We start from the raw sequence: 27,023 nt of genomic DNA, 5'->3' as shown, positions 1-27,023 counted from the left end.
AATGAACTTTATAGACATTTTCCAGTTTATTTGTAGCCCTCTCAGGGTCCAGTCCTAGGAAGCAGGATACATCTATTTTCCCTGCCCATTACCGGTTTTTGAGCTTGCAAGCTGGGGTTCTGTACGCATGAAGAATGCCCCGGCTGTCCCTCTTTTACTTTTTGATACTGTCGGGCAGAGCACACAAGTTATTTAGCAGCCGCATATTGAATGGAATCCTACTGGGAAAATACCCCACCTGGATTTTGTGCCAACCTTTGGAACAAGGGTTTTCTTTGTTTTCCAGAAGTACCAGACCTAATCATAGGGATTAACAGGCCATTAAACAGGGGAAGTTTGAGGAACAACCTGTAAGAACAGTAGCAGGCTTACTTGGTAATGAACAGCTAACTGAAGTATAGATGAGGTTTCTCTTAGAGTTCCTCGGGCAGTGTGGTCTGCAGACCTCTTCTGTCAGCACCATCAGGGGGTGAGTGGACTAAACCCAAACCCCCTGGCTATATCCCAGAGCTTCCACCTCACCCGCTGGCGTGACACTAGGAATGCATTTTAATAAAGACCCCAAATGATTCTGTTGCACATGGCGGACATCCACTTAAGCAACACCGGGTAAAAGTTTTAAGTATTTGGAACCGAGAGTTCATAATTAAAATACCTGTGGTATGCAGAAGAGAAACAGAGTGGGTATGATGTGAACGTTTCATTTGGCTCATCCCTGGGTCCAGGCTTTTGTATCTGTATTTCAAACGTACTGTCACACTGCACTGTAGTCAGGACGCAGTCACACGGAGGTTATGGTTTTGCAGTTGCTTCATTTCTTCAAATAACTGGATAAAATAAGTATGCCAGCATACTTACTGTTATTATAAACACCAAACACCACGTTTGTTTGAGTGTGAACTTGTGGTAATAAGTTACCCTGTTAGTCTGGCCCCATTTGTAGAGGAAGCCAGCGGCTTTGGCTCCTTAGCAGACCAAGCCAGGGACTAGGGAATGGTGTCTTTGGGGGAAACAGCGAGTTGGTCTTTCATCAGTTTTTTTAATTCATTTTGAAATAATAATAGCCATAACTAGCACTTACGTGCTAGGCACAATTCTAAGCTCTTTACATGTGTTATTTCATCTTTACAACAACCTCATTTTTTAGACAACAAAACAGAGTAACGGCAGCAGGCACTCACCGACCCTCTGCCACACTGAATGTGTACTCTGCACACATTCAGTGTGCATGTGAACGTGTACTAAGTGCAGTGAACATTTATGGATCCTAACAGGGTAGTTGCGTAGGGTCGCTGTTAAGACTGCAGCCTTGAGAAGCAAAACCCTCGACCCTGTATTTCTGTGATTTGAACTGCTGCCTTCTAAGACTCACAGGTTTGGTTTGCTCCATATACCCAAATTTACGTGTCTGATTTTGTCTTTTCTCTTAGCAATTGATTTGATCAACAACCTACTTCAAGTGAAGATGAGAAAACGTTACAGTGTGGACAAATCTCTTAGTCATCCCTGGCTGCAGGTAAAAAGACAAAAAAAACCCGTCATCTCTCTGGTGATCCTCATTCAGGCCATTCATTGCACTTTGTCTTCCCTACTGAAACCACTCTAAGATCAACAGATTCTCCTCGTCTTAGAATACTGTTAAGTGTTCTTTAGTGATTAATTTATCCTGTGGCTGAATCTCTGGAGGTTTTGCAGTAAGCCACTGAAATGTAAAACTTCTAGACAGTTAAACTCCCATGAACTGAAAAGCAGTGATTTAGCCTTTTTATAGAACCTTATGTTTCATACCACCTTTTTGTAAGATAAGCATATTATTTTGTCAAATATATTTTACTTTAAAATTATTCACTAAAAGATTCATATTTGCATTGATGAGATCAGAAATGCCATTTAATGCGATTTGGCTGAAGTCCCCCCAAAAGCTGTTGCATAGATCTGTCAAAAGATACCCCCAAACTTCAGAGTAAAGAGAAGCTTTAGAACTGTTTTAAAGAGAGTAGGGAGTAGCATTAACTTCAAAACAAATGCAGTCTTAGTCAGTCTCCATGATTATTAAATTACCCTGGTAGGAGATTCTAAGTACTTTCCCCTAGTTTGAGGAGTAACACGTGGGTGTACGGTCAGAGTATAGAACAGGATGTTTTAGTGATTATTATTAGCCATCTCAGAAGCCTCAGGCAAATTTTTTTTTTTAGTTGTAGAAACTGGTTACTTCATTAGAGATTCTAAATTTGAAAAAGTATTTAACATTGCTAATTTAAATATTACAAATGGAACTTACAGTATAGCAAGTACTTTTGGTATTGGGTTTAGGTTGTCAATTTTGTGACTAGGGTGCTAAGAAAAAAAATTCACAGTATTTTGTTACTTTTATACTTTATAACCACCTCATTTTTTTTTTCTAGGACTATCAGACTTGGCTTGACCTTAGAGAATTTGAAACTCGCATCGGTGAACGTTACATTACACATGAAAGTGACGATGCCCGCTGGGAAATACATGCATACACCCACAATCTTGTATACCCAAAGCACTTCATTATGGCTCCCAATCCAGATGATATGGAAGAAGATCCTTAATTATCAATGAGCTAACTTCAATAAGGAAGGATTTCATTTTATGTACTGATGTTTTACTGCACAGCTGTTGTTTGTAGGTTGTCATCTGCAAGGGTGCAAAGACATGGGGAAACAGGATAAGCAACCAGTGACGCCAGTACTGTAGTTCATTATGAGTAGATACAAGAGGGGAAACTGAGTAATAAAAATACACAATGGAACCAAGATGAAGCATTTCCTAAATTTTTATAGCATAGTAATGATTGGTTTTTGTATTTTTTCCTAATCCTTCACTTTAGTACTATAGTGGCATTTAATTTATCTTCCCTTTCCAAATGTTCTTACACTGTTTTTTAAAAAGGAGAAAAAGGAAAGCTTAGTCCAGCCATTGAATATCTTGATGAAATCATTTAAGAGTTCTAAGCAGGTTTGCATTTAAAAGCTAACTGAGGAGGGGCCACCAGCCTGAGATTTCCTCTGCAGGCTCTAGGCATTTGTTTAACCAGAGACACAAGGGGTTTTTCCTAGGTGCCTAGAAATGTTTCCTAGACGCTAGGCTGTTTTACTTTTTTTTCTTTCTTTCTTTCTTTCTTTTTTTAGGTGAGTCAAGAGTCAAAACCATGATCCCTAACCTTTGGAGCTGAACTCTTAATATGCTCTCTACAACATAAAAATTAAGTTAGTCCCCTTTGTATGTTGGAACAGCCTCTAAGATAATTTGGGACAGTTGGTGTCACAGAACCTGAAGGAGGGCCTGCTGGTCTGTCTGCTCCTCGATCAGCGTCTGTGCTCTGTACTCACGTTCCCGCTGGACCACCGGAATGCCACAGCTGGCTTCCAGTGTTCAGTGAGGAAAGAGCTGAACTTTTCTTACACAGTTTATCTTTACACAGAGTTGAATAATTTGAGGAAGAAAATTATTAAAAGTAAGGCCAGTGCAGGATCAGCTAATGCTACAGAGAAGAACATCAAAGAGTGTATCCGTTTTTTCTTCCCTTAGTTTATTGGAAGGGTTTACAGATATCTGGAATGTTTTTAAATCCGTTCTTTTAAGCAGTTTGAGGCAGTGGGTGGGTAGAGCATGAAGCATTTATTTTACTCTTTCATTTGCTCTGCTAATACTGTAGCCCTACCCTTATTACTATTTTTTTTTTAACATTTCAGCACCAGCAGCCCACTAAAGAAGTGTTTTTCTACTCAGATACAATGTTTAAGAGGTTAGACTTTTTCATAGCTTTTACAAAGTTACTAATAGTTTTCTCTCCCCAAAAAGTTTAAGATCTGGGATCACCCCCTTATTTAAAAAAAAACTAGTGGCTTTTTGTTTCTTCATTCCACAGTAATCACTGCAAACTATTCCCACCCCCCCAAAAAAGAGCAAAAGATTTGGATTCAGAAAATCTGGTCTTAAGTCTGGGCTCCAATCTGTCTGAGCCTCAAAATCTCAATGTGTAAAATGAAGACCATAATTCTTGCCTCTCACAATGCTGTTGTGAAGCTGGGCTATGTATGAAAATATTCGTACTCAATATACTAAGAACTATAGAAGTGTTAGGTAACATTGTCCCACTGAATGAGGTAGCAAAAGAATGTCCCTGGATACAAATAGTTGGAGTCAGAGAGGGCCTTGAGAGAGCCCTGAAGCTACTCTGTTATCTAGGCTGAGTGTACCATTGAGAGAGGAGCCACTGTGTAGTCTCCTGTGTTCTGAGCTCTTTACACATTTTACTTACTACCCTCACAACAGTCACAAAGTATGTGCATTATGGACTTCATCTCACAGATCAGGAAACTGAGGCACAGGAAGATTAAGTAACCAGCTGTGGAGGGTCACAGTATGTGGACGTGAACCCTGGCAGTGTGGCTCCCGTCCCTCTGTCCCCCCCACCCCCCAACCACTGTGCTGTACTGCCTACTCATACTCTCCACCATGTCTCGTAGTATTCAGTCTCCTATGGGAGGTTAAAAAATTTAGTCAAATTTTGCAAAACCTTTTAGAAATGTATTTTCTCTGTGCTAAAGGATGACTTCCCCAAATCTGTCCAAAGTAAGCTTATACCAACATACTAAAATGGAGTGATTCTGAGTCCCGAGGCACCCTATTGTGGTTTTGGTTTTACTGCCTAAGGCGAAAATTAACTGGAATGATGTGTGCTTACTTACATAATCAAACTTTACAAGCCATGAAATTAATTGCACTCTTTTTGTTTGTGTTGTTGAATGCATAAGAAGTTTTCTAAAAAAATTTGTAAAGGCACTGTCAGATAATTTGGAGTTGTCATTTACTCCAGATATTGTATAACCTGCATAACCTTTTTTTTGTCTTGAAGTTGTTTTTGTATAAGAATTGTTAGAAACATTTGATAATGTACAAAGTAGTCTATAATGACACTGTTCCGTACATTTTTATATTTTTTGTTACATCCCACTTTTTGTAAATATCCTCAAAGAAGCTTGATAATAAAATGTATTTCCATATCACCATACTTTTCCATGTGAAAACCTGAGCATTATCTCTAATAGAGGTATCCAAAGAAAATTTTACTTGGTTGTGTTATTTTCCCAGGCCTTGGTAAAAGTATTATTTTGGAAATAGTATTTGTAAATGGAACTAATGCTATATTTAAAACACTGATTTTTTTTTAACTACCTAAAATAAAAAATAACTCATTATTTCAATTTTATATGAAATTTGAGGTAATTATCTGGAGGTCTTTTTTCTTGGCATGGAAGTTTAGAATAATTATAACTACAAAGTTGTCAGGAGCTACCATCAAATATTCAACTATTGTAACTTCTACAAGACTTAAATAAGCCAAATGCCATTCAAGTAAATTTTCTAGGTTTTAAGACACAAGGCATTGCCTGATTCCTCCCATTAATTACAAAAACTATTAAACAACTGAGAGGGGCCAATGTTGGGCATTTTCACCTTCCAAAAATTCAACAGCCAAGTCTTTGGAAAAAAGTAAAGGTGGTTATGAATGGTGCAAGGTGGGGCAGCACGTGAAAAACAAGCCGTCTCTCTATCTTCCTACTTGAGAGTAAGACACAGAATACTAGTCCTGTTCTGAGTTAAGCCAAATGAGCAACAGAAAGCCAAGAACTGATCACTCTGCCAGTGAACTTTCAATATAGTTAAGCTATAAATTCAAAACATACGTCTCATACTCTTTTCCTTTAATCTCACTGTAAATTTCTATTGCCAATATAGTAATTCTTCAGAAGGTATATGTCTGGTATTAATATAAACGTTCTGTGAACCAAAAAATGAGAATTTACAGAATGAAAACTTGACATTTATCTGAAAATGAGGGAGAATTAGTTCAGATCAGAAAATGATTCCTGCTAACACAGTCTACATTTACTCTAACGCATATATCAGGTACATGTTAGGTTTGCTAGTTTTACTGGCACCTAAATATTTTTTTAAGATTTTACTTATTTTGAGAGAGGGAGAGGGAGACTCCCAAGCAAACTCCACGCTGCGTATGGAGCCTGAGGTGGGACTGGAGATCCCACAACCCCTGAGACCATGACCTAAGTTGAAATCAAGAGTCAAGACACTCAGACTGAACCACCTGGGCACCCCTAAAGTTTTTTAATTATAAAATTCACAGAAGTAGAGGGTAGAAAATTTACCACAAAGGAGAACAATTTCCACCCTGAAAACCCACTTCCACAATGGGATATTTAATAGTGATTACTAGGCATCCTTTCCTTACATTTTATATACAAGAACCACCACAGAAAACAACCAGTCTGCACTAATATATTAATTTTTATGAAATTAGTTAGAAGCATTTCTTTAAATGTAGCTTTTCCCCCAACAAAAATGGAATCATAACTATAAAACATTCTCCACTATACTTTTTTCACTTCCCATATTCTTAGAGATGAGTCAGAACATACTGCTCTACCTCATTTTTAAAAAATAATATATGGATAGTTCTATTTAATCCATTCCCTATGAAAGGCCAATTAGGTTTCAGTTTTTGCTAAACCAGTCAGTGTTCATTTTATTTTTTAAAATAAAAATACAGCAACTAGCCTTAATAAAGGACACTTAGTTTCTCAGTAACTTGTTTCATTAAGCCAAAAGCACACAATTGTGCCAAAAGCCAGACACAGCCGTAAAAGATCAATATTTAATTGTACTGTATGTAAGACCGTCCATTTTTATTGGTAATAAAGACATAAAATATTGTAATACTTATTTTACCTGTGATATATGAAATATGTCCCTTTATTTTGCTTTCTTAGGCAGACTTAGGGGTAAAATGACCACACTGAGATCACCGCCAGGTAAGTTCACCAAACCCAGCTACAGGTGACACAGAAGGCTTCGACTGGCACGCATCCATCGGATGGCTTCTCCCGTGAAGTCTCTGATGAGGCAGCAAGGCAAAAAAATTAAATCTTTCTCCCATCTTCTGAGTATTCATTAACATATCATACCCATGAAGTAACTGCTGCCTGGCTGGCTCATCTGATTTGTCTAAAAGAACCTGAAAAGAAAAAACTTCTTAGTAAAAATAACTAGAAGGATTCCTGGTTACATGCAGCAATGCTAATGACCACTGGCTGCTGAGTAAAGCAGGACTTCACGTGGGATTTCTCATGACCTGCCTTAGAATCATGGGGTGCTTATTAAAAACATAGGTTGCTAAGACCCAAACCTGTGGATTTGTATGTTTAACAAACATTACCAGGTGGTTTGATTTTCACTGAAGAGTTAAGATGTCTTCAGGACCCTTCTAAAATTATCCCCATAAACACAATCAACTTTTCCTACTGGGCATGAACACTATTCAAAGTCTTCATGCTAGCTCGTGTGGAGCTGCAGGGGCGTGCACAGTGGCCCCTGCCCGGGCAGCCCAGATGCACCAGGCCCAACACTACCAGAAAGACCACAGTATCCAGGGCCTGCTGACTGAGAAGAGCGCTGAGGCTGGGGGATCTTATCACTGAAACGTTTTTATGAAATACTACAAAATAAAAATATTTAATGATCCTGAAATAAATCATTACCTTCAGCCGGACATCAATGCCCATATTTTTTAAAAACATCTGTTGTTTTATTGGCCCAAGAGAAGCTACTTGTCCCCCTGCCATTCTGCGCAGATAACTGAAGTCCACATCGGCTGTGAGGTCCGCCGTTCCAGGGGCAGTCAGGACGTCATGAAGCTTGTGGCCACAAAACCCCTTGAACACAATTTTTAAAATGATGAGTCTTTGTTCCTTTATGGTTATTATTACCAAAATTCAAGAAATGCTATCATTTTCGTACACTTTACCTAACTGTTGGAAAGAAAAACATAGCCTAAGTCAGTGGTTTATAAACTCTTAATATAGTAGCACCGTTTCCTCAAATGAGATGCTACATGCAAAATCTGATATAAAGTGCGACACTGGGTGCCTGGAAATGCTGCCTTTCACATTTCATTACTGCTTGTGGTGATAGAGTAGAAATCCCATCAGTTCTGCACGTTTGTTAACTTGTTTCTTACTAGAATCAAGTTAAATTTTCACCAGACTCTGGATGGTGTTTGACAAGGTGTATCCATCAACTACATGCACCAGAATCGCCTAAGCCCACGTTACTGCACTCTGCCCAGACCTACTGAATCCGAATCCTGGAGGGAAGGGTAGGGAATCAGCATTTAAAAAAAAAAAAAAAACTCCAGGGGTGTTTTGTTTGTTTGTTTTAAGATACAGTAAAATCAGAACTTGAGAACCACAGATCTAGAAATGACTAATAGTAGTATTCAATTAAAGTAGCATTACTTTAGTAGTATTCAATTAAATAGTAGTATTCAATTAAAGTAGTATTCAATTAATCAAATGTATTTCAATTAAAGGATATTCAACACAACTGATAAAGAACGTAAGGAAGGATGCTCAGGTAGAATAAAAGAATACATCTAGAAAGGAAAAAAGATTGAAAATATAGGAAAAGTCTGATCATAGTAGCTAAATCAAATTTGCATAGAAGTACTAAAAATTTTTTTTAAATGGAGAGGGAAAATTCTTAACTTTAAGAAAATCTTCCCATTTGTATTATTCAGATGCTAAGTAAGATCTATGCAGACCTAGGTTCTGCAGCTGAAGCAGAATGTAGACGATTCAGACCCTATTCCAAGGCTAGTGTGGAGGGTGAAATCCTATGGTTAAGGGCAATTATAGGGCACCTGGGTGGCTCAGTGGGTTAAGCCGCTGCCTTTGGCTCAGGTCATGATCTCAGGGTCCTGGGATCGAGTCCAGCATCGAGCTCTCTGCTCGGCAGGGAGCCTGCTTCCTCCTCTCTCTCTCTGCCTGCCTCTCTGCCTACTTGTGATCTCTCTCTGTCAAATAAATAAATAAAATCTTTAAAAAAAAAAAGGGCAATTATAATATGTATTAATATTCACTATAAATACTGTAATACTACAAGGCGAGGCACCATAGAAAGCAAAGGTAAAGATCTTCAGTGAGCTTCAAACGTTAACTTTGGAGATGATACCAATGAACTGATGGGAAGTCATGTTCCTGAGTCATACATACTCTGAAGGTGTCTGTCTTCGTTCCCTCATGACCATAATCGGCGATCAGTGCCGCACCTCCGGTTAGTGCGATGCGCTGAGAAAGCTCCTGTATGATAACACCGGCCTCAGGACACACTTCCACGTGATCCCTTATTTCATCACGCTAATAAGGGAACAGGTAAATCCAAATGCATTACTGAAAACAGTTTCCTTAGGGTTTTTGTACAATCAGCATTTCTTAGTTACAATAAAAATAAATTCCTTCTCCGTATGCATTATGTTGTCCACACACAACCTTTCACGTTTCACCATCTAAGGAAGTTTCAAAATGCCCTTCTCATACTAGTCAGTGTACGTCTTAATGGAAGTGATCTTTTAAGAGAAATTAAACAGTTTTACATAGTTGGGATATAGTTTTTAAAGAAAGAGAATGGACTGCTCATCCAGAATGAAAACCCCATGTACATATATGTAATTTGCATTAAAATAATATGTAGATTCTTAGAAAGTTTTCATGAATTTCACTTTTTTATTGTTAAAAGGTCAGACTATCAACAAAGTCCCCAAATTAATTGTCCCAAATAAGTAAATACATACATATACATATATATATAAAATGTCATGAATTTCAGCAATAATCTATTTTACCTATCTATAAATAAAATATTTTTTTTTAGTTTGAAAATGTATATTAGCTATATTTTTAGTTATGAAACAAGGCATTCATAATTATTTGAACTCTTAAAATAAGAATGTTTTAATATAGGCTATAGTCACTTTATTTAAGGTTTTATTTATTTGAAGGAGAGAAGAGAACATCAACAGGGAGGAGAGGGAGAAACAGACTCCCTGCCGAGCAGGGAGTCCAACAGGGGGCTCAATCCCAGGTCCCACAGATCATGACCTAAGCCAAAGGCAGATGCTTAACCAACTGAGTCACCCAAGTGCCCCTAATATAGGCTATAATCACTTTAGATGAAAAATTACCTCAGCTTCTATTTTTATTCATTATTACTTAAAGCTGTTTATTTAGTTGCAAAGATATTTTTTGTCTGTCTAGAGGTGAATATTTTGCCATATGGATATTTATTGTCTGTAACTATATACATATAACACTAGATACTGTAGCTGTAAACTATTAAAGATCACCGCCATTCTTGATTTAAAAAAATAAATAAAACAGGCAATCTAAGCCCAAACATTCCTGATAAGCATAGGGTTTTTTGGACCCCTACACATGACCCCAAGTTAGAAAGACTCTTGCTATTACTCCTTGAGGCCAACAGAAAGCAGCAGTAAATATACCATTCTGGCCATCTAGTATCAAACTTACTTAATTAAACTAATAAAGTTTTGAGCATTAAATGAGAAAATTAAGAGGAATATATACAAAGCGCTCAGTAAATAGTTGTTTTCACACACCTCAAACTCTCTGGACAGGCAGATGCTACTGTGACCATGTCTCAGGGAACTGAGGGAAAGAGGGAAGGGGCAGGACATGGCTGAGTAAGCACGCACTGCCTTCCTCCTCACAGGGCATTCAGGTCATGCCTTCCTGAGATGATCTGACCCAGGCTCCTGACTCGATCACTATTAATAAAAATCACCTCATGTCTTACGAGCAACTCTCCCCTAGCCTCATCAAGTTAGGAATGCTAAAACGGGGCGCCTGGGTGGCTCAGTGGGTTAAACCCTCTGCCTCTGGCTCAGGTCATGATCCCAGGGTCCTGGGGTGGAGCCCCACGTCAGGCTCTCTGCTCAGCAGGGAGCCTGCTTCCTGCCTCTCTCTGGCTGCCTCTCTGGCTACTTATGATCTCTGTCAAATAAATAAATAAAATCTTAAAAAAAAAAAAAAGGAACGCTCAGAAAATGAGACTATGAAGATTTGGTTGGCAATAAAGTAGGAAGAAAAAACTTCCTACTTGTATGAAGACTTCTGCTGGCGTGACACCAGGCGCCAAAACAAACCGCAGCTTATCAGAAACTTGTGGGTCGATATCAATGAGTACTTCTCGCCATCCTTGGGGTGTTTTCTGAACAGAAAACATTGCATAAAAACACATTTTTATCAGTTTTTTCTCAAAATGCCTCTACTAAAAGTAACTTATTTTTCCCCTCCTACCATATACAACAGATGACATTTACTTTACCACTCAAAAAAAGGTAATACTGTGGAGAAAGGGGAACCCTCCTACACTGTTGGTGGGAATGCAAGCTGGTGCAACCACTCTGGAAAAAGCATGGAGGTTCCTCAAAAAAGTTGAAAATAGAGCTACCCCACGACCCAGCAACTGCACTACTGATTATTTACCCTAAAGATACAAATGTAGTGATCCAAAGGGGCATGTGCACCCGAATGTTTATAGCAGCAATATCTATAATAGCCAAACTATGGAAAGAACCTAGATGTCCATCAACAGATGAACGGATAAAGATGTGGTATACACACACACACACACACACACACACACACACAATGGAATACTATGCAGCCATCAAATGAAGTGAAGTCTTGCCATTTGTGATGATGTGGGTTGTCGCAACTAGAGGGTAGGTATTATGCTTAGCAAAATTAGTCAATCCGAGAAAGACAACTATCATATGATCTCCCTGATATGAGGAAGGGGAGATGCAATGTGGGGGGCCTGAGGGTAGGAAAAGAATAAATGAAACAAGATGGGATCGGGAGGGAGACAAACCATAAGAAACTCTTAATCTCACAAAACAAACTTTGGTTGCCGGGCGGAGGGGGTAGGGAGAGGGTGGTGGGGTTATGGACACTGGGGAGGGTATGTGCTATGGTGAGTGCTGTGAAGTGTGTAAACCTGCTGATTCACAGACCTATACCCCTGAAGCTAATAATATATCATATGTTAATAAAAAAATTTAAAAAAAATTTTTTAAAAGGCAATACTTCATTTCCTTTGACCAGTAAGAGTCGTGAACTGGTGTTGGTGAGATAAGAGGTGGAGCCATAGACATAAAATGAGCAGCAGGGCAGGCGCCCCCAACAGCAGAGAGCAGACTCCGAAGCCTCTGCTAACAAATCAGTACACGCTCTCAGCCTCAGAAACTACCGGTGCACATATAGTACCGCCAAATCTGAACTTCCACTTCAACTTCAATGAGGAAACATTTTTTAGTCTTTGGATATTAAAGCTATTTGCTAAATGTAATCCTTCCTTGTACTATAGCCATTTACCATCTTAAATTCATGCACATCTTTATCCCTGGAGAAATAAGCATTCTTACTAGTCATCCTAAGATAATGAAGGTTCTACTTAATACTTGACTTTTGCTTTTCAATTATTTCTATTCATCAGAATTCCAAATATAGTCACCTTCAACAATAATTAAATACCATAAATGTTTTTCCTTCAACATAAAGCCTTTAGTTATTCAATTAATGACTTTTTCCCATCAATACCTGAAACTTGTGCACAGGAAGAACATCAAAAAATTCATGCGCCAGATAAAAGCTGTACCCTATTTAAAAACAGAAGGAAAGAACTTTCAGCATTTTTAAGGCAATACTTAAATCTTTCTTTCGAACACTAAAAAAAAAAAAAAAGAAAGAAAATGCTAGTATTTTGTGTGGGAACCAGGGGGGCTCCCACAGCCATGTCTACGGAGAATCATCCCCTCACGTCTTCACCTACTCTGCAGAACAGACGGAAGAACATTACTGTTCTCATTTTCCACACAGCAGGATCAGACAGCCAGAATATCTCAATAATCAGTTACATCTTTTATCCCTCACCAGGCATGAAAGAAATCAGGACTCAAACTTGTTAGCTCAAAGAGGCTTTGAACTTGCTAATATCATCGGAGACAGCTGAGGAGACAGCTGATCAGAGGCCTGCTGAGATGGCTTCCCCCAGACCAGAGTGGCCCTGCAGGGGTGAGCAGGGCCTCAACCGCCTGGTGCAAGGATTTTTCCCTCCCCCACGAAAAGGCCAGCAAGAACGTTCAAAAGATGAAGATAGTTAAACTACACCCACCCAGCGCTGCGTCCCTCAGGGCCCCGCATCCCCACCCCCATCAGTACTATCTTATGGGTCAGGAAAAACTAAAAGGTACAACAGAGATGACACTGTCATTTTTGCAAAACCACAGGACATTCATTGCTACTACTGCGAGCCATGTTATTTTCTAATACAGTGCTCTTTTCGAGAAAAGGATTCGCTCTTCCCCATGAGTCAGGGACCTGGCAGCACTAACTCAGTCTATTAGCGTGCCCTCTGTGGCTCTGCTCACCATCACTGCGGGGATGGGGTGCGATCAAGATGATTTCATTACGTCGTGGGAAAGAATTACCTTTTGGAACATCCTGCAGATCTCGGTACCACGAGATTGGAATCCCAGATTTAGTAACACCTCTCATACATACAGGGGACCCAGCATTCCGCTCTAGCGGGATTTTCTCTTCCGTCAGTGTTAATGCTTGAATCTCACTCAATTTTTCGCTCACCTCTACCAGATGTATTGAAATGTCACAGTTTTTCAGCACAGATCCAAGCTGACTAAACACCTAAAGACAAAAGAAGGGGTAAAGGGCAAAATACAATGGGTTGGGCAGATTTGGGGTTTTCTAACCATTTACCTCAATAATTTGCTCATGTTACAGGAATAAAATTTGGTTTTGGAGGCATCTGTTCTCCACACAAGTCACTCTCCAGAAGTCTGTGAGAATCAAAACCAAACTATTACACACTGTCCACAGAAGAGATGAACAGTACACAATTTGGTTTCCTAAAATAAAAATTAGACTGATGAATAAATGAAAATTATAGATTTAATATCCAATAAATAAGATTAAGGGATCTAAAAAGAACAAGAAAATAAATCATACAGATACCCTTAATTTTATAAAGCCACTATGTCTATGAAATAATCTCATCTTTGAGATGTTTAAACTGTAACTTCAGGAAATAAAATTTGAGTGGCACTAAAAACTTGGGTTTAACTTCGTAATTCTTTCACATTTTTAATTTTTTCTTAGCTACACACATTTTTATAACTGCTGTAAACATGGGGAAAAAGGAATATACTAATTCTTTATCAATATTTTAGGGCTAAAAATTCAATATCAAAGCATAAAGTACATCAATAGTATTTTTCATCTGAATTCAATTTTCACTGGTGATTTGCCTCCTACTTTTAAGATCTGAAATATGCAGGTAGAGACTGATAGTAAGGACAAGATTTTTCCGAATTCTGTTTTGAAATGAAACTACAAAGAGAAAAACTTCCCAAGAGAAAAATCCTTCAGAAATTATGAACAAGAAATGAAAATAAGTCTGTAAATATGTCTTTGTCTATTTTCTTAACATTCCTTTAAATTCTTTGGCTTTTTAAGGTTCTTAACACTTGTTCTAAGAAAGTATCCTTTATACATTTTAAGAGCTATGGGATTGTATTTAAAGTACTTGAAACAAGACAGTATTATTTGAGAAACTTATTAAATATTCAAATGATTTTGCCAATTTAAAGAGATATAGAGCTCCAGAAACATAAATCAGTGGCTTTTTCCTATTGCCCCACAAATATGATAGATAGAATCAGGATTATCTGTCAGATGTTATAAATTTTTTAAAAGCCTTTGATTCCTAATTTCAAGCAAAAATCATACAGCACCAAGACATTTAAATGTAGATTGAATTTTTTTTTACAATGAATTGCAAGATACACTGAAGATAAACTAAAAAAGACTAATTGATTCCAAAGCAGTGTAACTATCAAAGTTTAATAAATACAAGTACTTATCATATACTATAAACCAAATTCCTCCTTTTTAAAAAAAATTTAGTGCCACATTTTCTTTTTTTAATTTTTCTTTTTTGTTTGAGGGAATGAGGGAGAAAGAGAGCATGAGAAGTGGGAGGGTCAGAAGGAGCAGACTCCCCACTGAGCAGGGAGCCCAATGTGGGACTCGATCCCAAGATTCCAGGATCATGATCCGAGCTGAAAATAGTCGCTTAACCAACTGAGCCACCCAGGCACCCTAAATAACTCCTTTTTAATGTTTTTAGACAATATTAGGTAGAATGGAAGAAAGAACAATCCATGGAAAAATATCAGCTATCTCTGATTAAAGGGAAGTGACCTGACCCTTCCTGTTGGAGCCCCCACGTTCTCCCTCACCCTCAGAGCTCAACCACCATTCTCAATCTGGAGTTTATATGTCCCACTTTTTCTTTATAAATGTTACTGAACATGTTTGAATCACCAAACACATATTGTTTAATGCTGACTATTTAAGGCTTTTATGTAATACAATCATATGATACGAATTCTCATATAAATTGGGTGTCTTCACTCAACAAGATGCTGTTTCATTTGAATATTGTGCATTCTGCTATGATTTCACACATTGGCACAACCCTTGGCATTCCACTGTATGACTATATCACAATTTATTCATCTATTTTCCCACTGATAGTCTTTGGGGTTGTTTCCAGCTTTTCTGCTATTCTAAACAATGCTGTCTTCTTGTACATGCATCCTGGTACATATATGCCCTCATTTCTGGAGGGCATATATCCAGGAGGAAAACCGCTGGGTTGCACAGTAGAAGAACATAAACGTTAGCAGATGATGCCTAATAAGCGCTCCAAAGTGCTTACACCAAATCATGGTCTTACAGTCCGAGAGTCCCCTCTGTGCCACATCTCCCCATCCTCGCCAATGCTTGGTGCTGCCAAATCTTCTCATTGGAGGGCACAGTGATTTTAACTTTGTCACTGTGATTTTTAACTATGTCACTGTGATTTTAACTTTCATTTCCCTGACCCCCAACCAGTCTGAGCATTTTTTTGTTTTTCCTGGCCATGTGGATTTCCTCTTTCATGCTGGGCCTGTTCACATCTTCCGTCTGACTTTTCTATTGAGTTATCTGTCACCATCTTAACTATTGAAAGGAATTCCTTCTATATTCTAACTACCACTTCCTTGTAGTTTATGTGTTGTAAATAACTCCTCCCACTCTGCGGCTTGGCTTATCCCTCTCTTTACAGTGTCTCTGAAGAACATAAGTTCCTAATTTCTTTAAGGAACAAAAAATTTGGGATGCCTGGCTGGCTCAGTCGGTTAAGCATCTGCCTTTGACTCAGGTCATCATCCTGGTGATCGAGTCCCACATCAGGCTCCGTGGTCAGTGGGGAGTCTGCTTCTCCCTCTGCCTGCTGCTCCCCCTGCTTGTGCTCTCTCTGACAAATAAATAAAATCTTTAAAAAAAAACAAAAAAACAAAACAAAAAATTCTTTAATGTAGTTGAAATTACCCTTCTATTTATCTTTTGCTTTATGGCTTCTGCTTTTTATACAATTCAAAAACTCTTTTCCTACTTAGAAGACAAATACACACTTCCAATGTCTTCTAAATGTTTTGACTTCTACCTTTCACATTCTCTCCCACCCTCATTTTTTAAAAATTACAAACAGATAACAGTAAGTTACGATTCATTGTATTATTCTGATGTTGTACTTCAGCTGAGAAATAGAGGCGGTTAAGGAGATAGGACTGAAAGCCAAGGAAGTCAATGGAGTTTGCAAACAAGTCAAAAGCACAGATTCAGGTGAGTACATGAGGATCTAAAGACATTCTTTTATTACCTACCCTCAAAATATCTCCTGTGAGGGTACCCCTTCCTGGGCCCAATTCCACAAGCTGGAAAGCTGCATTTTTTCCAGTGGCCATCCATTCACTAATGAACCATATACCTAGCAGCTGTGACAAGGGAAAAAACTACACTGAAGTATTATAAAATATAAAAGTATAGCACAATATAAAATTCCACATAAATACATACTTTATGCCAGAAGGCAAAATGTTTGTAAATAAATTATGTATGTATGTTATTCAATATGTACATGCATGTACGCACACGCAGAAACTTCACGGAGACATTACAAAAGACACCACTTAGAAAGCTTAGTAACAGGAGAAAACAGTTAAAAGGCACTTCCCCCTGTAAGAGATCTCGTAACACACATCAGAGGAATCACTTACAGGAAGGTGCAAGTCTTCGATAACGAATAAACATATGGAATAGGGTTATGCCTTTCTTCATATTCATATGATTTCAGTAATTACGTGGCTTTTTATGCATAATTAATATTTTTTAATACCTGGATTCTACTTCATTTTAGGTACTATTTCCTATATCTAAATTTAACAAGGGGTTTTTATGCAGAAATCAATGAACTAGAATCCCTAAGAAGAGTTCACAATTTGGGACTTCTGCTCTGACTACGGTGCAATCTTGGGCGGGGGCTTTAGAGCCTCTCCCCACTAACTCCTTAGTGTTTGGCACCTTCTCTCTCTTTCTTCACTGATCTCTCCTTCCTCTACTGTTCTCTATTCCTGTGGCATGTATATGATTAAAAATGAAAACTTAAAAAAAAAAGGAAACCTGAATCACAAAAACAAAGCTGTACAATGCTTTATTAAAGAAGAATACAACGTGATCTGCTTCCAAATATTTGTGATATTAGTTTCTCTTATAGTTTACATTGAATATTACCTCCCCAAAGATCTGACTTATTTCCGGTGAAGTAATGAAATCTCCTTTTTCTCCTAGCATGTCACGGTACACATAATATCCCTGAGTAAAAAGAGAAAGTAGAGAAAACAAATTAACTTTCAAATATACTTTTTAAACTACCCCTCCAAAATCTTATATGATGTATACAATGACATAATCATTCAGTAAGAAAGCAATCTCTTCTAAACAAACAAGATGAACACAGTAACTTAACTTTACAGAGTGCCAGAACAGATGGAAACATGATCCCTCCTTGACCATAAAGGAAAAAGCCAGGCCATGTCCATCCTCACATACCATCCCCCTGCCCTCCCCTCCCTGCTCCCACAACCCAACACAGTAAGACCCTGTCCGCCCCTCCCTCCAGCCTCCTTTCCCAAATTCTCACTATCTGTTTCAAATTAGCCCTGCCTGTTGGTGATGTTGTTGCTTGACCTACAGATCCCTTCATAGAATGTTTATAAATTCAGGACTTAAGTGCACAGGATTACACCTCCTCCAAAAACTGAAAAATATTCATCCAATATTTAAAAAATAAACTTGTGATATAGTAACATATATGCATCCTTATGAATATATTAATAAAGCCAAGCCTGAGGTCTAATAAGTAACAAAGTTTTGAAGTATGGAAGAGCACAATGAATTCTGAGATACCTATGATCACTATTGATTTCCACTGATGCTAAAATCATGGGGGTACTGATGCCAGTGGTTATGTTGATAATAAAAGAAAGGCTAAATTTCAGTTAGAAGCTAATGAAAGAAATGCAAATTAAAACCATGAGATATGTCCAGGACAAACAGAAACTAAAAATATTTGCAATCACCAAACCAGCCCTACAGGAAATATTGAAAGGGGTCCCCTAAGCAAAGAGAGAGCCCAAAAGTAACACAGACAAGAAAGGAACGGAGACAATATACAACAACAGTCACCTTACAGGCAATATGATGGCACTAAATTCATATCTTTTGATAGTCACCCTGAATGTAAATTGGCTAAATGCCCCAATCAAAACATTCAGGGCATCAGATTAAATAAAAAAGCAAGACCCTTTGATGTGCTGTCTGCAAGAGACTCATTGCAGACCCAAAGACACCTCCAGATTTAAAGTGAAGGGGTGGAAAACAATTTATCATGCTAATGGACATCAAAAGATAGCTGGGGTGGCAATCCTTTGGATAAATTACATTTTAAACCAAAGACTATAATAAGAGATCAGGAAAGACACTATATCATACTTGAAGGGTCTATCCAATAAGAAGATCTAACATTGTAAATATTTATGCTCCTAACATGGAAGCACCCAATTATCTAAGCCAATTAATAACAAAAATCAAAGAAACACATTGACAATAATACAATAATAGAGGGGACATTAATACCATCCTCACTGAAATGGACAGATCATCTAAGCAAAAGATCAACAAGGAAATAAGAGCTTTAAATGACACACTGGACCAGATGGACATCACAGATATATTCAGAATATTCTATCCCAAAGCTACAGAATGCACATTCTTCTCTAGTGCACATGGAACATTCTCCAGAATAGATCACATCTGGGGTCACAAATCAGGTCTCAACTGGTATCAAAAGATTGGGATCACTCTCTGCATATTTTCAGAGGACAATGCTTTGAAACTAGAACTTAACCACAAGAGGAAAGTTGGAAAGAATTCAAATATGGAGGCTAAAGAGCAATCTATTGAAGAATAACTGGGTCAACCAGGAAATGAAAGAGCAATTTAAAAAATTCATGGAAACAAATGAAAATGAAAACACAACTGTGCAAAATCTTTGAGATACAGCAAAGGCAGTCCTAAGAGCAGAGTATATAGCAATACAAGCCTTTCTCAACAAACAACAAAGGTCTCAAATACACAACCTAACCCTATACCTAAAGGAGCTGGAGAAAGAACTACATGCTCATGGACTGGAAGAACAAATATTGTGAAAATGTCTATGCTACCTAAAGCAATCTACACATTCAATGCAATCACTATCAAAATACCATCAACTTTTTTTCACAGAAATGGAACAGATAGAGGCGCCTGGATGGCTCAGCCGTTAAGTGTCTGCCTTCGGCTCAGGTCATGATCTCAGGGTCCTGGGATCAAGCCCCACATCGGGCTCTCTGTTCAGTGGGGAGCTTGCCTCCCCCTCTGCCAGCCTGCCTCCCTGCCTACTTGTGAACTGTCAAATAAATAAATAAAATCTTTTAAAAAAAATGGAGCAAATAGTACTAAAATTTATGTGGAACCAGAACAGATCCCAAATAGGAAGAGTAATGGTGAAAAAGAAAACCAAAGTTGGTGGCATCACAATTCCAGTCAAACTCTATGATGAAGCTGTAATCCTCAAGACAGTGTAGTGATGGCACAAAAACAGTCACATAGACCAATGGAATAGAACAGAGAGCCCAGAAATAGACCCTCAACTCTATGGTCAACTAATCTTCAACAAAGCAGGAAAGAATGTCCAATGGAGAAAAAAAAAAAAAAAAAAAACAGTCTCTTCAACAAATGATGTTGGGAAAATTGGGAGAGCCACATGCAGAAGAATGAAACTGAACCATTTCCTTATGCCACACACAAAGATAGACTCAAAATAGATGAAAGACCTCAATGTAAGAAAGGAATCCATTAAAATCCTTGAGGAGAACACAGGAAGCAACCTCTTTGAGGTCAGCCACAGCAACTTCTTCCTGGAAACACTGCCAAAGGCAAGAGAAGCAAGGGCAAAAATGAACTATTGGGACTTCATCAAGACCAAAAGCTTTTGCACAGCAAAGAAAACAGTCAACAAAACTGAAAGACAACCGACAGAAGGGGAGAAGATACTTGCAAATGACGTATCAGATAAACAGTATCCAAAATCTATAAAGAACTTATCAAACTCAACACCCAAAGAACAAATAACCCAATCAAGAAATGGGCAGAAGACATGAACAGACATTTCTGCAAAGAAGACATCCAAATGGGCAACAGACACATGAAAAAGTGTTCAACATCACTTAGCACCAGGGAAATACAAATCAAAACCACAGTGAGATACCATCTCACACCAGTCAGAATGGCTAAAATTAACCAGTCAGGAAATGACAGATGCTGGCAAAGATGCGGAGAAAGGGGAACTCTCCTACACTATTGGTGGGAATCCAAGCTGGTGCAGCCCCTATGGAAAACAGTATGGAGGTTCCTCAAAAAGTTGAAAACAGAGCTACCCTTCAACCCAGCAATTACACGGCTGAGTATTTACCCCCAATATACAAATGTAGTGACCCAAAGGGGCATGTGCACCCCAATGTTTATAGTAGAAATGTCCACAACAGCCAAGCTATGGAAAGAGCCTAGATGTCCATCAACAAATGAATGGATAAAGAAGATGTGGTATACAGATACAATGGAATACTATGCAGCCATCAAAAAATCCCAGAAATCTTGCCATTTGCAATGATGTGGTTGGAACTAGAGGGTATTATGCTAAGCAAAATAAGTCAATCAGAGAATGACAATTATCACATGATCTCTCTGATATGAGAAATTTGAGAGGCAGGGAGGGGGGTTGTGGGTGGAAGGGAGGGAAAAACAAAACAACATGGGACCAGGGAGGGAGACAAAGCATAAGAGACTCTTAATCTCAGAAAACAAACTGAGGGTTGCTGGAGGGGAGGGGAGTAGGAGCAATGGGGTGGCTGGGCGATGGACACTAGGGAAGGTACGTGCTATGGTGAGTGCTGTAAATTGTGTAAGACTGATGATTCACAGACCTATATCCCTGAAACAAATATATTAAATTAAAAATTTTAAAAAATAAATAAATAAATGGGCAGAGGTGGGGCACCTGGGTAGCTCAGTCAGTTAAGTGTTCAGCTCTTGATTTCAGCTCATGGATCTCAGGGTTATGAGACTGAGCCCCATACTGGGTTCCACACTGGTCATGGTGCCTACTTAAGATTCTCCCTCTCCCTCTGCCTTGTTGTTTACGGCAGTATTAATTACAATAGCCCAGATATGGAAGCAACCCAAGTGTCCACTGATACACAAATGAATAAAGATGTGGTACAAAAGAGTGTGGTACATATGTATATTTATATATATACACAGTGGAATATTACTCATAAAATCTTACCACTTATGACAACATGGATGGACCTAATAGGTATTATGCTAAGTGAAATAAGTCAGATGGGAAAAAATAAATACCATATGATTTCACTTACATGTGGTATCCGAAAAAACCAAACAAACACAGAGAACAACTTGTAGCTGCCAAAAGGGAAGTGGATGGGTGGATGGATGGGCAAAATAGGTGAAAGGACTTTAAGAAGAAACTTCCAATTACAAAATAAATAAGTCACAGAGATGAAAAGTACATTAAAAAGCACAGAAAACACAGTCAATATTATAACAACACTGTATGGTGTCAGGTGGTGACTAAACTTATGGTGGTGAGCAGTGAGTAATGTACAGAATTCTCAAATCACTATGTTGCACACCTGAAACTAATAAACATTGTTGGTCAACTACATTACAAAAATTTTTTTAAATGAGAAAAAAAGCTGTGGTATATATATATATACACACACACAATCGAATGTTATTCAGGCATTAAAAAAAGGAAACCTGCCATTTGTGATAACATGGATGAACCTTTAAGGCATTATGCTAAGTAAAATCAGAGAAAGACAAATAATACAGGATTTGCCTAGACATAGAATCTTAAAAAAACAAAAACAAAAACAAAAACCTTGAGGTCCTTGGGTGGCTCAATCGGTTCAGCGTCTGCTTTCAATACAGATCATGATCCCAGGGTCCTGGAAACCTGCCTGCATTGAGCTTCCTGCTCTGGGAAGAGTCCGCTTCTCCCTCTGCCCTTCCCACTTCTCATGCTCTCATGCTCTCTCTCAAATGAATAAATAAAATCTTTTTAAAAATAAAATTTAAAAAAATTTTAAAAAAACAAAACTCATAGAAAAAGAGATCAGACTTTTGATTACCAAAGGCAGAGTAGGGGGAGGAAAAATTGGAAGAAGTCGGCAAAGGGTACAAACTTCCAGTTAGATAATAACCAGTACAGATGTGCGTTACATGATGACTACAGCTAACATGGCTGTATGATACACAAAAAAGTTCAAGTAAATCCTGGGAGTTCTCATCACAAGAAAATTCTCCCCCCCTTTTTTTTCTTTTTATTGTGCCTATATGAAAAGATGGATGTTAACTGACCCACTGTGGTATTCACCAGGTTATTAGGTTAAGACAATCTGTCTTTGGCTCAGGTAAGGCTCAGGTGATGATCCCAGAGTCCTGGGATCAAGCCCCATGTTAGGCTCCCTGCTTCTCCCTCTCCCGCAGCAGCTACCCCTGCTTGCTCTTTTTCTCTCTTTTTCTTGTCAAATAAATAAATAAAATCTTAAAAAAAAAAAAAAAAGTTAAAAAAAAAACTCAACCTTCGTCACATGCAAATCAAGCCATCATGCTATATCCCTTAAACTTATATAGTGATACATGTCAATTCTTTCTCAATAAAAATGGTGGGAAAAAAGTTAATGCCAATAAAGGTGTAATTTTTATTCCTATAAAACTTCACAGCCCCCCGGATTTCTGTTCAAGGATCCCTAGGTTAAGAATCTCCAATGACAGCTGCGGTTGTGATGAGTTTAGCATAAGGTACAATTGTCAAAAATCACTATGGGGGCACCTGGGTGGCTCAGTGGATTAAAGCCTCTGCCTTCGGCTCAGGTCATGATCCCAAGATCCTAGGATCGAGCCCCACATCGGGCTCTCTGCTCAGTGGGGAGCCTGCTTCTCTCTCTCTCTCTCTCTCTCTGCCTGTGTCTCTGCCTACTTATGTTCTCTGTCAAATATATAAATAAAATCTTAAAAAAAAAAAACAAACCCTATGTTGTACACCTGAAACTACTGTGACATTGTATCAACCATACTTCAACTTAAAAAAAAAAAATAGGTTAAAAAGGGGCACATGCGTGGCTCAGTTGGTTTAAGTGTCTACCTTTGGATCCCAGGGACCTGAGATCAAGCCCACATCCAGCTCTCTGCTCAGAAGGGAGTCTGCTTCTCCCTCTCCCTCTGCCTGCAGCTCTCCCTGCTTGTGCTCACTCTCGCTCTTCAAATAAATGGAATCTTTAAGTAAAAAAGGTCAAAAAATTTTTAAACAAAATAGGAATTATAGCTGATTTTAAAAATAAAAAAGAAAAGGAAAAAAGCCTCTACTCTAAATTCAAGGTTAACTGGGTAACCTCCTATTCTCTAAATAGACTCTCCCTAAGTCCTGGAATTTAAACATCATCTATATACAGATGATGAAAAAATTTATATATGTATATCCAATCTTTCTCAAGAACTCCACTCTTGCAGCCAACTGCTCACTTACTGTCTCCACTTGGATGTCACCACCAAGATCCATAAAATGCACCCCCTGATGGTTTCCACTTATACTAACACAAAAAGCAAAATTCCATGAACGCCTTGAATGAACTGGCTCCTCTCCGAACTCTTCTCATACTATTCTCCTCACCATTAACCTGCCACCCCCAGTGACCACCTGCCAGCCAAACTGGTGCCTTGCTCTTCTCTGTATGGGCCAACACATTTCCCAGCTCAAAAACTTTGTACTTCCCCTTCTGCTACTGGGGACTCACTCCCAGTTCTTTGCCAGGCTGGCTGGTCCCCATCCTTCAAACCTTGGCTCAACCATCTGGTCTTTGCTGGCCACTTACCTACCTAGAGAACTTTTCCAACTCCTACTCCCATTGCACTACTTACTTTCAATCCCATCAACCTTTTTTCCTTTCCTTCAGAAGCACTTACAGTAATCTATAATTATCTTGTTTCCTGTTTTTAAAGATTTTATTTACTTATTAGAGAGAGAGAGAGAGAGCACAAGCAGGGGAAGAGGAAGAGGGAGAAGCAGGCTCTTCATTGAGCCGGAAGCCAGATGCCGGGCTTGATTCCAGGACTCTGGGATCATGACCTGGGCCAAAAGCAGATGCCCAACCTACAGAGCCACCCAGACACCGGTTTCCTTGTTTGTAGCTCATGTCCGAACGCTAGAGCATAAGTGCCGTGCTCCACTGTCCACTGCAGTATTCCCAGTGCCTGAGATAGTGTCTGGCACTTTCGGAGCCTCAATAAATGAATAAACGGTAAGTGGTCCTTCACTCTAACACAGAGATGTTTGTTCTAAAGTTTCTCCCTGGGTGAACTTTTGGTATGTGGTAGCACTGAATAGGGGTATGAAAGGATCCCCCTTTATTAAACCTCCGGACACTACATCCAACAGCAACAGGCCAAACAAACCCCAGAATTCCATGGGTTTCCTATTTTGACCCAGCAAAAGATAAAATATTTAGAATGTTTTATTTTAGAAATAAAAGGACCACAGGCTTTCACCAAGTGGCGTTGCTGAGCAGACAAGGAAATGCAGGCCACAGAACAAGGGCTGTGCTTAATCCTGAAACACTAGAGACCTGGACTTTCCATTCCCAAAAAGAAAACCCAGAACATGCTTCCATTGCCTGCTGATGTGATCCCAACCCAGTCAAGTTGCCAGGTACTAAACTCCTATTTCCAGATGCCTCCTGGAGATTTCCATCTGAGTTCCATGTGCACTTCAGATTCCTACTTGGGACTGAATTCTGTCCTCCCCCTCCCTCTTCAAGCAGCTGCTGCTCTTCCCCCTTCTGCACTCCCCTTCCCAGAGAAATGACACTATCATCTACCATCAGCCTCGATAGGAAAGACATCCCGACCCTCAGTCCCTAAATTCAATCGGTTACACTGCCTCCTGAACAGCTCTGGATCTATTCTCCGTTCTTCACGGCACTGCCCCTGACCTGATCGATGCCTAACCAACCCGCTGACATGAATTTCTCTCTCTCCAACTCTCCGGGGGATGGCTCTTCCCCTGGAGAAGGCACCACTACTGCTTGCGCGGAGGACCCTCGGGCATCTCCGCGCACAGCCCTGCTGGCTCACACCTGGCGAAGCCGCTGGAGCGGCCTGGTCCTCGGGCTCCCCGACCCGTACCTTGGCAGGGTTGGTCAAGACCTCCTTCATGTACTCGGCTACAGTGATGGGACCAGTTGCCTTGATTTTGTATATAAGGTGCCGCAGCATTGGTGTCACCTGGTTTTCTGCCGGCTCTCCCCCGGAGCTGAAGTATTTCCCTCTCCAGAGACCGGGAAGAACTACGAAAAACAAGTAAACGGGACCACGAAAACATCTTAGTATTCGCAAGTGCAAGCAGCCCGAGCGCTTTCGAAGCTGCTGCGCGGACTCTTAAGCTCGCCCGAAGCACGGAAAGCCGACTCCCGGCCCGACCGCCGCACGCCTATGAGGTGCCGGCAAGCACGCGCAGTGCCCACGGCCACACAGGCGCTCTGGGTCTGAGGCTGGACTCGGCTGCCGCTCGGAGCGCCTCAAGCGGCCCCCAACTGAGGAAGGCGCCTCAGGCGCTTCCCCCCACAGGCGGAGCTCCGGCGTGGCGAACGCTTACCCGCGCGAGCAGCCGCGCACAGCGGCCCCAGGCCGCCGCTCCTAGCAAGAAGGCTCATGCCGCACCTCACACTACGCTGCCTGGGGCGGGGCGGGGTGGTGAAGCCATTTCCGGGGGGAGGACACTCCCCTGCCAGAAGTACGTCACCCCGCAAAGCGGAAGGAGCCTGTGGGCCGTCTGCGCGTGCTTTGCTAGTGATGGCGGCCTCCAAGAAACCTTTGGAGTTCCACGCCAAGCGGCCCTGGCGGGGAGAGGAGGCGGTAGAAGATCCGGACGAGGACAGCGAGGAGGATCAGGATGAAGCCGAGAATGGGTTCTCTCTGGAGGAAGTATTACGGCTCGGAGGCACCAAGGTAATGGCCTCGGACTCGCGGACAAGGGGACAGATGCGCGAGGGGTGGTTTCACTAGTGGCCCCGCAGCGGGAGTGTGGGAGAGCGTCCTGCACCCAGATCCCAGCTTCGAAGTGTGCGCTGTGCGCTACCCGCTCTTCTTTCCCACAGCTTTTCACACGGGAAGAGTCCTTTGGAATTGGACGTTTTTATGGTGTGGCCTTTGTTAGGACCCTCTCATTTCACTGATTTATAACTGGCACTCCATGAGGTCGGCGAAGACTGACCTTTCGGGGTCCTGACGTCGTGGCATCGAGTTCCGAACTCCAGTGTTGTTGGAATCTTAACTTCTGTTCTCACGCAGAACACGCACATGTTTACGCTCTAGAAGCCCTCTGCTCTCGTGGAACGTTCTACGTAAGGGGAACAATCAGTAATCAAACTTCTGAATATTGTGTATCAGATGCTGAGCGGTGCGACGGAGAAGGAAACAAGATAATCAGTGTGAAAGGCGTAACAGTTTTAAATGAGGTTATTGGGGAAA

At 40.0% G+C, this 27,023-nt stretch overlaps 4 protein-coding genes across 8 annotated transcripts in view; 2 read left to right on the top strand and 2 right to left on the bottom strand.

Moving 5' to 3' along the window:
- Positions 1–5,044, top strand: part of PRKD3 (protein kinase D3) — an 82,375-nt gene extending 77,331 nt beyond the window's left edge. For all 4 annotated transcript variants that reach the window (XM_082745654.1, XM_082745656.1, XM_082745655.1 and 1 more), the window contains 2 exons: positions 1,431–1,516; positions 2,406–5,044. In XM_082745654.1, the coding sequence (XP_082601780.1) occupies positions 1,431–1,516; positions 2,406–2,579 (260 nt within the window). In that variant the 3' untranslated portion in view covers positions 2,580–5,044. The remainder of the gene's footprint in view (positions 1–1,430; positions 1,517–2,405) is intronic.
- Positions 1,020–26,270, bottom strand: NDUFAF7 (NADH:ubiquinone oxidoreductase complex assembly factor 7). Of its 2 annotated transcripts, XR_014315646.1 has the most exons (12): positions 26,149–26,270; positions 25,680–25,840; positions 17,607–17,687; positions 16,700–16,810; positions 13,400–13,613; positions 12,510–12,568; positions 11,005–11,115; positions 9,102–9,245; positions 7,590–7,763; positions 6,781–7,066; positions 6,000–6,098; positions 1,020–2,664 (listed from the first exon to the last, which is right to left on the bottom strand). XR_014315646.1 is itself a non-coding variant. In XM_082745659.1 (10 exons), the coding sequence occupies exons 1-10, from the start codon at positions 26,204–26,206 to the stop codon at positions 6,854–6,856; spliced, it is 1,326 nt and encodes a 441-aa protein (XP_082601785.1). In that variant the 5' UTR covers positions 26,207–26,270; the 3' UTR covers positions 6,132–6,853. The 2 variants fall into 2 exon arrangements, 1 of the variants encoding a protein (XP_082601785.1); XM_082745659.1 differs by lacking the exons at positions 1,020–2,664; positions 6,000–6,098 and having other exon boundaries at positions 6,132–7,066.
- The window catches only part of CEBPZ (CCAAT enhancer binding protein zeta), a 19,866-nt gene continuing 19,100 nt past the window's right edge, over positions 26,258–27,023 (top strand). Inside the window, exon 1 of the mRNA XM_082745653.1 lies at positions 26,258–26,501. Within this exon, the coding sequence (XP_082601779.1) occupies positions 26,346–26,501 (156 nt within the window). The 5' untranslated portion in view covers positions 26,258–26,345. The remainder of the gene's footprint in view (positions 26,502–27,023) is intronic.
- The window catches only part of CEBPZOS (CEBPZ opposite strand), a 25,725-nt gene continuing 25,210 nt past the window's right edge, over positions 26,509–27,023 (bottom strand). Inside the window, exon 7 of the transcript XR_014315647.1 lies at positions 26,509–26,892. The gene's annotated coding sequence lies outside the window, so the exon portion shown is untranslated. The remainder of the gene's footprint in view (positions 26,893–27,023) is intronic.

This window comes from Mustela nivalis, assembly GCF_964662115.1.
Source record: "Mustela nivalis genome assembly, chromosome: 8".
Taxonomy (NCBI): Eukaryota; Metazoa; Chordata; class Mammalia; order Carnivora; family Mustelidae; genus Mustela; species Mustela nivalis.
Note: the sequence above shows the minus strand (reverse complement) of the source record. Positions and strands in the feature narration are given on the sequence as shown.